Source organism: Gossypium raimondii, chromosome 10, assembly GCF_025698545.1.
Source record: "Gossypium raimondii isolate GPD5lz chromosome 10, ASM2569854v1, whole genome shotgun sequence".
NCBI classification, from domain to species: Eukaryota; Viridiplantae; Streptophyta; class Magnoliopsida; order Malvales; family Malvaceae; genus Gossypium; species Gossypium raimondii.
The window spans coordinates 61,634,046-61,647,327 of NC_068574.1; the positions used below are offsets into that span (position 1 = coordinate 61,634,046).

General features: G+C 34.3%; 2 protein-coding genes and 1 long non-coding RNA gene across 5 annotated transcripts; 1 reads left to right on the forward strand and 2 right to left on the reverse strand.

Moving 5' to 3' along the window:
* Window positions 1–2,617: 2,617 nt before the first annotated feature.
* Window positions 2,618–3,049, reverse strand: LOC105776063 (uncharacterized). Its single transcript, XM_012598529.2, has one exon. It carries the CDS (start codon window positions 3,047–3,049, stop codon window positions 2,618–2,620), a length of 432 nt encoding a protein of 143 aa, XP_012453983.2.
* Window positions 3,050–8,960: 5,911 nt separating this feature from the next.
* On the reverse strand, window positions 8,961–9,832 carry LOC105776067 (uncharacterized). The gene is made up of 2 exons (XR_001127844.2): window positions 9,685–9,832; window positions 8,961–9,403 (listed from the first exon to the last, which is right to left on the reverse strand). It is a non-coding gene; the product is annotated as an uncharacterized LOC105776067 (long non-coding RNA).
* A 102-nt stretch (window positions 9,833–9,934) lies between these two features.
* Window positions 9,935–12,931, forward strand: LOC128034076 (anaphase-promoting complex subunit 1-like). Of its 3 annotated transcripts, none has more exons than XM_052622763.1 (7): window positions 9,935–10,107; window positions 10,625–10,963; window positions 11,251–11,334; window positions 11,787–11,879; window positions 11,996–12,048; window positions 12,407–12,505; window positions 12,791–12,931. In XM_052622763.1, the coding sequence occupies exons 2-6, from the start codon at window positions 10,760–10,762 to the stop codon at window positions 12,426–12,428; spliced, it is 456 nt and encodes a 151-aa protein (XP_052478723.1). In that variant the 5' UTR covers window positions 9,935–10,107; window positions 10,625–10,759; the 3' UTR covers window positions 12,429–12,505; window positions 12,791–12,931. The 3 variants fall into 3 exon arrangements, with proteins under 3 accessions (XP_052478723.1, XP_052478725.1, XP_052478724.1); XM_052622765.1 differs by having other exon boundaries at window positions 11,996–12,044; window positions 12,791–12,832; XM_052622764.1 differs by having other exon boundaries at window positions 11,996–12,053; window positions 12,791–12,827.
* Window positions 12,932–13,282: the final 351 nt, after the last annotated feature.

Genomic DNA, 13,282 nt, shown 5'->3' on the forward strand with positions numbered 1-13,282 from the left:
TTTTAAAGTCTTGGTCGGATCATGTATCCAATGCCAACATCTCAATTCTAGTTCTTGTGTCTTGTTACAACTTAATACAAGTTGAGTCAGGCTTGGATTTAGTAATTTTTACTTTGGGCTAATTCAATTTTTTAAAAGTAAAATAAATTTTTTGACCAGATCAAATTGAATTTGAAAATTGTTTGAAGCAAGAGTTAGGTCTAGCTTGATTCATGAATAATTCTATTTGACGGTGATCCTTAATTATATTTTAATTTATAGTTCTTTGAAATGAGTTAGCTAAGGTAGGTAAAATGATTTTTCTGATCCCTTTTATTTTTATATCTTGTATTGAGTAAATTGGTCCCTCTAATAAATTAAAGCAATTTAATCCCTATTAATTTTGGATGTGAACAATACCAATTAATCACAACGGATAAAAGCTCAAAATCGTTGATTAAGATTAAATAAAAAGTGAATTACTTACTTAAAAACCAACATTTGCTTTTTTATTAAACACTAAAATTAGAAATAATAATTGTGATTAAGGATAATTTTGTTCTTCAAAATCATAATCCCACGACTTACCCAGATTTTCCTTTTCCCATCTTCATCATTTTTTCTTTTTGCCTTTTGATTTTCATTCAATTAAGTGAAATTTATTGGAACTCAAATTATCCCGTTCTCTATTGAAAGTTTGTTATTATTGTAGCTTAAATAGCATCATCAATTAAACTCATCATTCCCTTTTTCATCACTCATTTCATATGCTAATACACAAGACACAAGCATATCATCAACCATAGCCACAAGCTAGTGCATTTAAACATAGTTCTTTTAGAATTAATCACATGATAAACTATTTCTTAAGAAATTGCATAATTTAAACCTTACCACTCTTTCATAAACACAAGCATATTTCTATTTGGACACTTACCATTACAATGCATAACCTATAAATTAACATGGCATGATCCAACCAAAGCTTGGCCAAAACCTAAACCTTCACACCACACATATTAGCATACATGATACAAATCATAAGCACATTAGCATGAATAGCCATTTAATCTTAACATGTATCACTTGAATCTATTACTTATCTTAACTTTTCTGCATTCTACTAATAAGCATTAATACTTTCAAACATATGGCTAAGCATATTTCAAACATCATCAACTCATACCTTTTCAAACTTTCATAGTATTACCTACTGAAGCATTTGTTGAACCTCCCCTTTTTCATACCAGTTGAACCACTAGAATAATATCAGATACACGAGAATCTCGCACACTAAGGCCAACATGTGGTCGAAGCCACTACTATCACATATCTCATATTAGTGCTCTCTCTCGAGCCATATATGGGTCTGTTCACTAGAGGTGATCATGAGTCGGGCCCAGAAAAAAAATTTCGACTCGCATCCTAGGCCCAGGCTCGGCCCGGCCCGAAATATGGGCCTGAAATTTTGTTCAGGCCTTTTATGTTGGTAGCGAGGTAACATTATCTGTTTGTAGGACTTTTATGTTCTATTTTGTTACTTGTTGAAAGCATAAAACAGGGGTATAGATGCACCTGAGATGCCGATGCTGTTCGGAAAAGAAGCAAAACAAGAGTTGGTTAAGCTTGTTCATGGGAAATGTTTGAGAGTGCTTGTCTATGGGGAATATCAATACAGTTGTTGCGTTGCAGACGCATACTGCAATGGCATTTTCGTGCAGGTAGATATTGTTTTTGTAAGCTTGAATTCGGTTTACCTGGTAAGAACAAATTAATTCACGAACCTGTTACTTGAGCAGGAAGTACTGCTAAAGAACGAACTCGCATGGCATTATGTAGCCTACGATCAACTAGTTGAACTCGCAACCGTAAGTAAACGACAATCCTATATGTTCTTGCACATCGTTGAGTTAAAACTCGTGACTATCGTCTTTGTACATATGAAATATCCGTGGCAAAAAGAGGCTCGGGCAAAGAGAATTGGCCTTTGGGTACAATCAAACCTGAAGAAGCCATGGGAAAGGAGGAAGAAGAACAAACGAGAAAGTAGATATCACTGTCCTTAAGGATCCATAACATCTTGAGAAGTGATAAAAGTATCATATTTGTGTAAAGAGCCATGTTTGATCCATTCCTATATCTCTTGTACGTATGCATTGCTTATTATTATCAAATGATTCATATATATGTGTGCGTGTATATATATACACATTGCTTTTGAAACGTAGATCTGCTCCTAAAATTGATCTCTAAGGGGAGCATTGTACCATAATTCGGCATGCTCAACTCAAACATAAGAACACCATTTAACAAACAAAGACATAACATCGTATTCATGTCAGCCGAATCGAAACATCTTCATGTAGGACCAGAGCTCCATTCAAATTTTCTAAGCATAGAGTTGCATAAAGATCTGTTCAGCATGCAAAATCCCCATCGATACAATCCATAAACTACCAAAATCCATTAAAAAGAAAAGATAACTATATACAAATCAGTCATGATAATGTATGATCTCAATAGCAAATACAGTAACAGTTGAAAGAACAAAAGATGATAAAACAAATGATCATCAAAGGATACACAAAGGGAACAAAAAATAAGCAAGTGGATCAAATTTAGCTATTTTTCAAAGCATCTAGAAGACAGCAGCTACCTCAATTGAAAAGCTACAAAAATGAATCAATTTAGCCCTTTTAAAAGCATTTATAGCCAAAACCAAGCATGCGTAAATGATAACCTTTTGGATATCTTTAGGAACCCCAAAGCCATTGCAATTCATTTGTCCAACAAGTACTTGCATATTGGTATCACCAGCTTTAGCTTCCTTAAGTGCATTATCGAACCATACTTTTACTAACCGGGAAACCACCCGAGCCAACGAAATCCGATCCGGGTCAACCCGGTTATCCATTTCCTTCTGCTTCACTCGCTCAGAACCCAACTTGGACTCACTTTTTCTTGGAATGAAACTCGGTTTCTCGATATGGGTTTTACGTGTGACGTTCAGTGAAGCTTGTTTGATGGGACTGCTTTCGTAAAGTCTCGATCTTTCATTTGATTTTCTCATGACTTCTTTATTTGAATTTAGCTTTTTTTTAAACAATGAAAATTAATGAATTAAGAAAAGAGATATAGGTAGAGGAGATGGGTTTATTTTGCTTGGATTATTTGATTTCTTTTCTTTTTTATTATCTGGTTTTCACGATAACAGTTTCCATTTTTGGGTAGGCAGCTTTGATCTTTGAGAGTTTGGAGAGTGAAATGTCTAATTTTGAATTCCATCCCTTTACTTCAGAAAATTTGATAATTTAATCCTTCTACTTAATCTATCGTGCTCTAATTCTTTTTCAGAAATACCAAACATGAAAAATACCAAAAATAAAATGAAAATAGAAATGAGGTCAAATAAATTTTAATGGAAAAGTTTAAGAGTTTGAAAGATTTTAAAAAGGAAGTTGCCGACAAAAGCAAAGGAAGGCAGGGCCCTGACCCTATTAACCAAATGGTTAAACATTTTGTTGGTAGCGAGGTAACATTATCTGTTTGTAGGACTTTTATGTTCTATTTTGTTACTTGTTGAAAGCATAAAACAACATTTTCATGATATGTAAATTGAAACCAACATTTTCATGTTTGGATATATAGACATCACTCAAGGCACAAGTCGCAAGAGATATTAGTAAAATGTAACTCATATTTTCATGTTTGGAATGTGTTTGTCATGTATATATAGACATTTGCATCAGGTACAAGTCGTGTGAGTTAAGATAATGTATAACGACCTGGTAAAATTATAGCAGCACATATATAAAAGAACAATACAGTTCAGCTAGTACAACATGAGAAAAAGGACTATATTCCCCTAAAAGAATATGGGGTTCAATAAGGTTCCCCGCATCATAAGGCCAGGAAATTATAGAAGAAAAAGACCGAAATCGATCAAATACAAACCTCTCATTCACATTTTTAACTGCACTCCTCCTTCTGTAGAAGAAAGAGGCTGCAAACTGTGCTGCCACTGGAGCCCCTTGAGAAAAGGGTGATTCGCAGAAGGGGCCAATAGCACAGGCAGCATAGGACCCGTAGTCCACACCAACACGCAAGGTATTGTCTACTTAGGCTCATTGAACCTCACAATCCCTTTTGCTCTTAGAACTTTTGACAGAGTATGTTACATACATTCAAACAGGATTATATCATTTAGGGGTTATATCATTTGGTATAATTTGTTTAATCCTTTCCTTTAAAACAATCATTAAAGCATAGCTGTCTTATAAATTGAATTGTAAGCTTTTACAAAGGCCTAAAAGTTAATCTACATCAAATTTTAACTTTTACAAGTAAATCAAAGCAAAAAAAAAAAAGTCATAGCTTCTTTAAAAGTTCAAAATTTAACATCCAATTAAACAAACGCAGCAGCAGCATCAATCAAAATACACCGTTTACATAATAAAAACAAAACAAAAATTCAAGTATTCGTTACCTTGACTTTTTCTTTCCCTGCAGACAATCAATGACAGAAAGAGACAGTAGCTCAAGATTTGAAGCTGAAAGTTGAGGTAATGGAGAAATCAGTTGTGGAAGCACAAAAGAAAAAGAGTTTTTGGACTTTGGTCTCCTCTGCAACAACTCTTTTGGCAGCAGTAACCTTTGCATATGCTGCAAGACGATTTTGAGTGATTTGCTCAGTTGAAACTTTGTTTTCAGCACAATGTGACAAGTCAACATGTATTGTTTTGCTTAGTGATAAATAATATGTTTTTTTTAAGTAACATCAAGGAATGAGCATGATTTCTATATGCTAATGCCTCATATTTTTGGATTATCCTGGTCTGCTGTCAGCTTGATCTTTATCATGTTATGCTCTATATGTCATCAAATCAATAAATTGAAGCAAAAGTTTCTTGTTTCTGAAAATAGAGCCTTGATTTGTAGTTTTACAATCGCTGCATGTACATATATACTACATTCATCTAAAAGAAATGTATGTTAACACCAGAATTACTCCCGATTGCTGTTCTTCACCTCAGCCTCCCTGAATAAGTTTTTTATCTTTTATTAAACCACACACCAAATACAAATTGAAAAGACAAACTCAGCACACGAAAGCCCTAGACGCGTAGCTTAAACTCGACAAGCCACAGCAATCAAACAAACACGAGCAGAGAAGAGGAACAAAATCAAAAAGCGCGGCGGCAAATACTCAGAGATTCGAAGGTCAACAACCACGAAACCAATTAACCGAATGTCAACAAGTCAAAGACACAAAGCGAAAAAGAAGTCAAAGCTCTATCAATCTAAAGCAGATAAGTCAATACAACCAACAACACCAAGAACAACTCACAAACCCGACTCTGGCTCGCTGTACAAACAAACTCAGTCGAGCCCTCGAAAAACAAAAAAACGAGAACCTCCTGAATTGGAGCAGAAAATGGAACCGATGAGAAGCCCGGAACAGGCCTGCAGAAACCAACACTGAACCAGAATTCCAAATGCTCATAATTTATTGTTAAATGATTACTTTGATTTTTTTCCATGTGATATTTCAATACGATAAAATTATATAAATTAAAAATTAAAGTTGATCAATTTATGTATAAGAAATCAGTCAAAGGACTATTATTTAATCAAATTGAATTGTGTTTAAAAATAAAATAAATAAATAAACATGTGTCAACATTTTAATTGTAATGCCCAAAATTTGAATATTTGTATATGTGGCTATGTGCTTTGCTTATGTATTTGCGGTTAGGAGTTCAAATTGTGTCTTAAGAAAGTTTTTGTTATTTTATTCTAAACTAAACTTAATTATGTGTAAATCTATGTCAAAAATAGACCTGCCGACTTAATGGTTAAGTATTTGTTCCTTTACTGGTCCTGTGTTGAGCGCACTCTCTGTTGAGCTAAATTATTTTTTTGGTATTCTCTATGTTTATTTTAGAGTCATATTCATATAAAACATTATTTATTGTAAATATTATTGATATTAAATATGGTATATAGTTTATATTTTTAATTAAAAGAATAAATGCTTACAAGTATAATAAAAGTTAAGAGATCGAATGATGTAAAGGAAGTAAATTTCAAGTTCTAGCACAATAGAGGGATTAGAAACAAAAATAAACCTTACAATATTCTCCCCAGCTGCCAGAACCAAAGGAAGGCAGGGCCTTGACCCTATTAATCAAATGGTTAAATTGGCAATCCCACAGTTAAGTAATTGAAAAGTACTTGGAATTTTATTCTGTAATTTCAAAAAGAAAGGAGTTACTGCAAGTACAATGGAGAAGAACAAAAATAATGCTTGTACCATGAGCTTCTTCTAAGCTCTTACTGCTTATTTAGAATCAGTTTATGATCATTCACCATGGTCCCTCCTTTTTCCGTTTTTGTTGTTGCTATTGTTGCCATTGTTGTTAGTGTTGCCGTTGCCGTTGTTGTTTCATGCGATGGTTGAATATGAATACATCTAAATCTATGTATTATAAAAGCAATAACCAGCCATGGATTTGCAAGACACACAATGAATTCATTATGTTTTAAATTGATCACAATAGTCTGCAATGCCACCTCCAACAAAGTGTCTCTCATGAAAATATTGAAAATATCGAATTCCAATACCATAATGACACGAGGACATATGGTGATTAGTGATATAAAGCCGTAACAATAGTTAACGTCTTTAAAATAAAAATTGGAGATTATAGCAAAAAAGCATAAACCACTCATCTCCATTGAAAACTTTTTTATTGGCCGTAATTGATTAACACTCACACGCGATAGTCCACGGCAAGCAAATTCCCATGAAAAATACGAAGTGACTACTGTGTGTGTCATATAGAGCAGCAATTCTGCACCTTTCTTGTCCATATCCTTATCGATCATCTTCCAAAATTTCCACTCATACAAATTCAAGAAATTTGAGATGTCATCTGTTTGTATAACAAAGAAAAGAAAAGTCCCGGCCGATGCGCAAACACTTGCCAACATCCAAATAGCCCTTATGAATTCTGCATAAAATTATGAGTCAATACTTAATAATGACAAACAAGTTTCATAATTCATTCTAAAAAGAAAAAACCAAAGATGTAATTTAATAAAATAAAGGAATACAAAATTAATAAATATCCACTACTAAGGAGAACAATGTTCGAGCCTTCTTAATAGAGACAATCATTAACCCTTGAACATGAACTATAAAATAAACATGAAAAATACAATAATAGAGAAAAGAAGAGAAAAAAAGAGAAAGTGAACTACCCTCTTTCACTTCTAATGTCGATATGCAATGGACATTCGAATTGAGAGGTGGGTGGATTACTCATAGGAATAGAACAAAATATTGGAGAATAATTCAAATGGGGCAGATTATGAGTTGTAAATTCATGTATGATGATATAAGCTAATAATATCAAACCTTCACTTTTAAAAATAATCATTCCATAATTTATATGTTTCGTTTACATATACTCAGGGGCGAAGCCAGAATAATTTTTAGGGGTAGAATGAATTTTTAAATTTTTAAATTTTATATCTTTATAATTTTTAAAGAATTAAATCGAATTTTTATAATTTTAGAGGAGGCTAAAGTGCAATTTTACCTTTACTAATTTAAATTTTTTTTAAAAAATATTAAAGACTTTTATAACAATTTTACATTTTAAGAGCCGGACCCTGCCAGTACCTAGATTCTCCACTGCATGCACCCACACATAGAATCTCTACTTGTGGCAGGCTGCTAAGTTAGATACATCTATCTTGTTATGGACTTATTGTTTCAACTTGGGACTCTAATCTTTTTATTGCCATTTGTATTTGGTTGATACATCTATCTTCAGCCTTCTTAGTTAATGATTACTCACCATAGTATTTGTATTTGGGACTGTTACAATACATATATTCAGGGTAAAGTTAGAATTTTTTTTAACTGGCCTAAATTTAAATTGTATATTTTTTCAATAGTAAAAACGTAAGTCCGTCATTTTAATATCTATATTTTTATATTTTTAAAGGATTAAATGAAAGCTAAAATGCAATTTTATTATTATAAATTTTAAAGGGGCCTAAATGGAAAATTTTCTATTTTAAAAGGACTGAAGCCCTTACCAACTCCCTTTGGCTACGCCCTTGTATAGAGTTAGTGTTACATTGTTAGGCTTCAGATTTTGCTGAGTATCATTTTCTCATAGGATTTAGAAAATCGCTAAATTAAAAACGGATTGGGTTGGACCTTGAATGTTAAAACTTGAGTTCGATTTATATATTAAATGGGCTTAATATATATATTTTTTAAATTTCGAGCAAGCTTTTAAGTTTGAACGAATAATCTAATTCATGAATATATTTTCTCTAAACAATAATTTGATGTTGGTAAATTCATCTGGAGTTTTGTTTAGGTAACAAATATTCAACATCTTCACAGATAAAAAGTACTTGAAATACATTGAAAAAGAAAATCCAAGAAGGCTATGGCCACTAGTAATTAATTAATATATTAGTTGTTTATTTTAGAGTTTAAGTTCATATAAAAACATTATTGATTGTAAATATTATAAATTTTAATTTTTAATAAAAATAAATAAATGCTTACAAGTATTATAAAAGTTAAGAGATCAAACAATGTAAAATTAAATTTCAACTTCTAGCATAATAGAGGAAATAAAAACAAAATTAAACCTTACAATATTCTCCCCAGCCACGTAAAATTAGCCAAATGGTTAAATTGCTTTTTAGGCCCTCTTAAAAATTAAAAGATTTAGTACTTAGAATTTTATCTCCGTAATTTCGAAAAGAAAAGGGTTAGTCCAAGTAAAATGTAGAAGAATAGGAATAGTGCTTATGCCGTGAGCTTTCTTCTAAGCCTCATTTAAAATCAGTTTATGATTAGTCACCATAGTCTCTCCTTTTGCCAATTTTTTATTATTGTCGTTGTGTCATGCTATAGTTGAAGACGACTACATCTAACTCTCAGCACCAAATTTGCAACACATACTATAAATTCATTATGTCTCAAATTGATGCCATCTTTGACAAAGTCTTCAACCTTCAACGTTCAAGCTCCTCCTTTCTCCATTTGACCTTTAAGTTCTCTCCTATGAAGTGTACAGGCCCTATTTTGCCCGGGCCCAAGTGAAAAACAAACCAAAATATAAAATATAAAAAAATCCATTACAGTCCAAACAAATGGCCCAACTAGCCCAAAAAAATCAAGCCCGGTAAGCCCAAAAATTAAACACAATCAGAGAAACCCTAGGTTTCCCTACCCCTTCTGCGCCGCAGCCAACCCCTGGCGCCGTACGCCTTCTGCAGCCTGACCCATGTGCGCCCTCGGCACGTACACCGCCCGAAGCCTGGCAGCCTTTCACCAAAACGGCAAAAAGCCGTGAAATCCGCCCTCGTCAACGTCTCCAGCTGGCCGAACCTGCAAGAAAAAGAAAGAAAGGACCACAAAAGCAGAAAAACAGCAACAGAGAACAGAACACAGTAGTGTGCAATCGGCTATAAGAGCCGAATGAAATGTAATGTAAAAGGGGGTTTTTTTTTTCAGAAATAAGAAGAAAAAGAAATAAAAGAACAGAGATCGAATTCTGAGAAAATTTTGAGGTCCGAATCTTTCATTTTTTTTCATTATTTTGTTTTTATTTTTATTTTATATACGCATCTATAAATCGAAAATAAATTAAAAAAAGGGGAAAGCCTTACCTGCGCCGTGCCGGAGGAGGAGAAGCCGAACGGTTTCCCTTCGGTTCTAGGGTTCGTGGCCACCTTTCCAAGGATTCAACCTTGAATCCGGGTTCTAGGGGTGACGAGCTTTAAGCGGGGCTAAGAAAGGGCCGACTTTGCAGCTCCGACCGCCACTTGCGGCGGAGATACGGCGGAGGTGCGCCGGAGCCCTCGATCGGAGACCTAGGCCGGTCTAGCGGGAAGGCTGAGAGGGAATCTTCTGGTTTTTGTTTTTGAAATAAAAGGAGAAATGAGGATTCTTTAAGAAAAAATTCGTTTTTATACTATTCCAAAACGGCGCCGTTTAATCAGGGGTTTTTAGCGCTAAAACGGCGCCGTTCTGCTCGACCCGTGCGCCACCCGACCCGTTTGCTACGAGGATCCGCGTGTTTTGTGACTAGGGTATAATTCTATCGTAGTCCTTCTGTTTTCTTTGCGTTCTCAATTGAATATCTTTCATTTTTGCAATTTCACCCCGGCTTTTTCCCTTGGGTTTTCAATTCGGTCCTTACTGAAACGCTACGTATAGAATGGATCGGGATCTTTACCGTTTTGGTCCTTTAAGTTCTGTGCGTTTCCTGATTTGGTCCCCAAACAATATTTAGTTTCGTTTTCTCACCCTTAAATTTATTTCTGATTTCGATTTAATCCCTTTCGTATTTTTTATTTCTTTTAACTTTTAATTTTTATTTATATTTTCATTTATCTTTATATATATGTATACGTTATTTTAATATGTGCTATTATTTTTATTATGATGTTTCATTGTCCTGTTACTTTAATGTTGCGCTTGAAAAGATGTTATCAGAATTTTTGTACCTTTCACCAGTCCCTCACTAAAAGGGTGATTTCTTCCCTTTTTTTTTGCTTTGCTTTGCTTTACTCATGAATCATGATTGTTTGCGCATTTGCTTCTTAGGCTTTGGATAAGTGTCGCGAGTCTCCTCCTGCTGACTGGCCTGCAGCTGCATATGTACTCATTGGTCGTGAGGATTTGGCTTTGTCCTGTTTGGCACGTTCATGCAAATTTAAGGAACTGGAAACACAAACAAATATGAATTTGGTCTCTATGTCTACACCTTACATGCTACATTTGCATCCTGTGACAATTCCTTCAACAATATCTGATAATGTTGGTCTGGAAAGCACCAAGTTCGAGGATACAGATTCCATTGATGGAACAATGACAGATGGCATGGAGAACATATTCAGCTCTTGCACCCAGTTGAGATATGTTCGAGATCTAAGATTAAATGAGGTCTGTTGCAGTCCAATCTTTTAAACAATAATGTCCAAGGCTTTATGTTGAGTTTAGAAGTAACTATTCTATGATCTTCACTGATACATCCTTAGATTTAGAACTAAATTAGGAAGTGCTTCCCCTTTTTACATCTGAAATAAGATTGGACATTCATCTTCAGTGTTCCTTCTGTTGTTTATAATTTTTGTTGCATGTTTATGTATATTTTTAATCATTGCGGAAAATTGAAATATGGTTGTTGAAATTCCTTGTCTTTTCCTACTTGCTATTGTCACTGGTACTAGGTTAGGCGCCTTCTATGCTCTGCAAGACCTGTGGCTATCCAAACATCTGCCAATCCAAGTGCCTCTGATCGGGATCTCCAACAGGTATGCTTCTTTTGTTGCTTGATTTGAATGTTGTATAGTCACCTCTTTTCCATCTAGCACACTGTAGCTTAAGTTTTAATCATTTTCTAATAAATTGGTCTGACAATGTATCGTACCACATGTATATCTATATATGCTTAGATCAATATTCTTAAAACACACTGGATGCATTAGCCTACAATTTCCTCCTTCCTTTGATAATGCCCTTGATAGTTTCTTTACAAGTAGATAGTGATAATGTTTGAGGGCTTGCAAAATACCTTTGAGATTTTAACATGAATATCTGACAGGATATGCAAACAACTTACATGATGAGATTCATTTAGTTTGGCAGTCTCTTCTATCTGACATGTTAGCTGTCATTTTAGAAGAGTAATAATATGATGATTATAGTTTGCTCAGCACATAACTCAACGCAGATTGCATACATTAATGTTGTTTTGTTTGTTCAGGCTCAACTGTGGCAGCTTGCACAAAGGCCTACTGCTCGTCCTCTTGGCCGTGGGGCATTTACTTTAGCAACCATATATACTCTATTTTCGGAGGTACTCGCTCTTTTGGATTTTTATATTTATTTGCATCACTTGATTGTTTTCTTATGAGATTACCTTAAGATGCATGCCACTTTTTTCCTGATGGAATCTCTTGCCACTGTATGCAGGCCTTTACTCTCCCAAAGCTTGTTTTAGCAGGGCGGTTGCCAGGCCACTGTAGGTCGCGTAATAATTCTTTTGCTATTTTGTTTTTTACTTTTTAACATGCATTTGTTCTTTGGGTGAATATACTGTCAAGTTTCCCCGTGAGTGAGCAACTGTATTATCGTTTATGGAAAATTTGTACTAGAAAGCTTTCAGCAAAATATTATTGTATATGGCATATAATTCTTGCTCTATGTTTTCAAGATTTATTGCCTATTTTTTTAAACTGTGTTTAGCCACAGAAACCATTTGTAATTCTGTTCTTCTCCTTACTGTTCTTTCTTTTAAACATTCTCCCATTTATCTCCTTTCCATCATTTTCATTTTTTATTTTTCCTTTTTGTATTTATTTTCTACAATTGTTGTGCTGATAGGTTAATCTTGATCCAAGCATAAGGAACAGTCAAGAACTCAAATCATGGCCTGAGTTCCACAATGCCGTTGCTGCCGGGTTAAGATTGGCCCCACTTCAGGTTTATATGATATCTTTTGGAAGTACAATACCAGTTTTACAGAGGGCCAAAAGTTCCTGTTTCTTCATTAATTTATTCTTTGAAAATTGCTTATGTTGGCTGGTTTTTATTTATTTATTTATGAATATACAGTTAAAAGTACCTGCAAAATTTTAGACTGTATGTTGTCATTTATGTTCTCTAATTTTCTTTTTCTCTTGCTTGGTTGTTGTGCTAATATATTATGTGGTTTACACATGGTTGCTAGTTTGGGATTATTATGTGATGCATTTTAAGCTTTTGCAGGGAAAAGTGTCAAGAACATGGATAATATATAACAGGCCTGAAGAACCTAATGCAGTTCATACTGGACTTCTCCTTGCTCTGGGATTACATGGGTTTCTGCGTGTTTTAACCATTACGGACACATACCAGTACTTTTCACAGGTTTTCTTGTTCATTAAAACTTTTTTCTTGCAATTGATTGGTTACAGCACAACCTAATTAGTTATGTGATGATCCTGTGAGGCTGTGGCTGGTTCTGGAATTCTCAAGATAAAAAAGGGGGAGAAATCAGTATTGACTAAATGCATTTTAAGATGAAAAATCATGTTTCGAAGTCTTTAATCGTATGGTTAACTGAATGTAATTGCATTTGCTTAGTGATTTCTGGTATCTCTATAGCTGTAATCACTGAGGTAGGAACAACTTCTATCTCTGCAAGAAACCTGCATACTTTTTGATAAGTATACTAAAGGCTCAAGTAGCCCTTTTTCATTATTAGGTTTTAATATACCT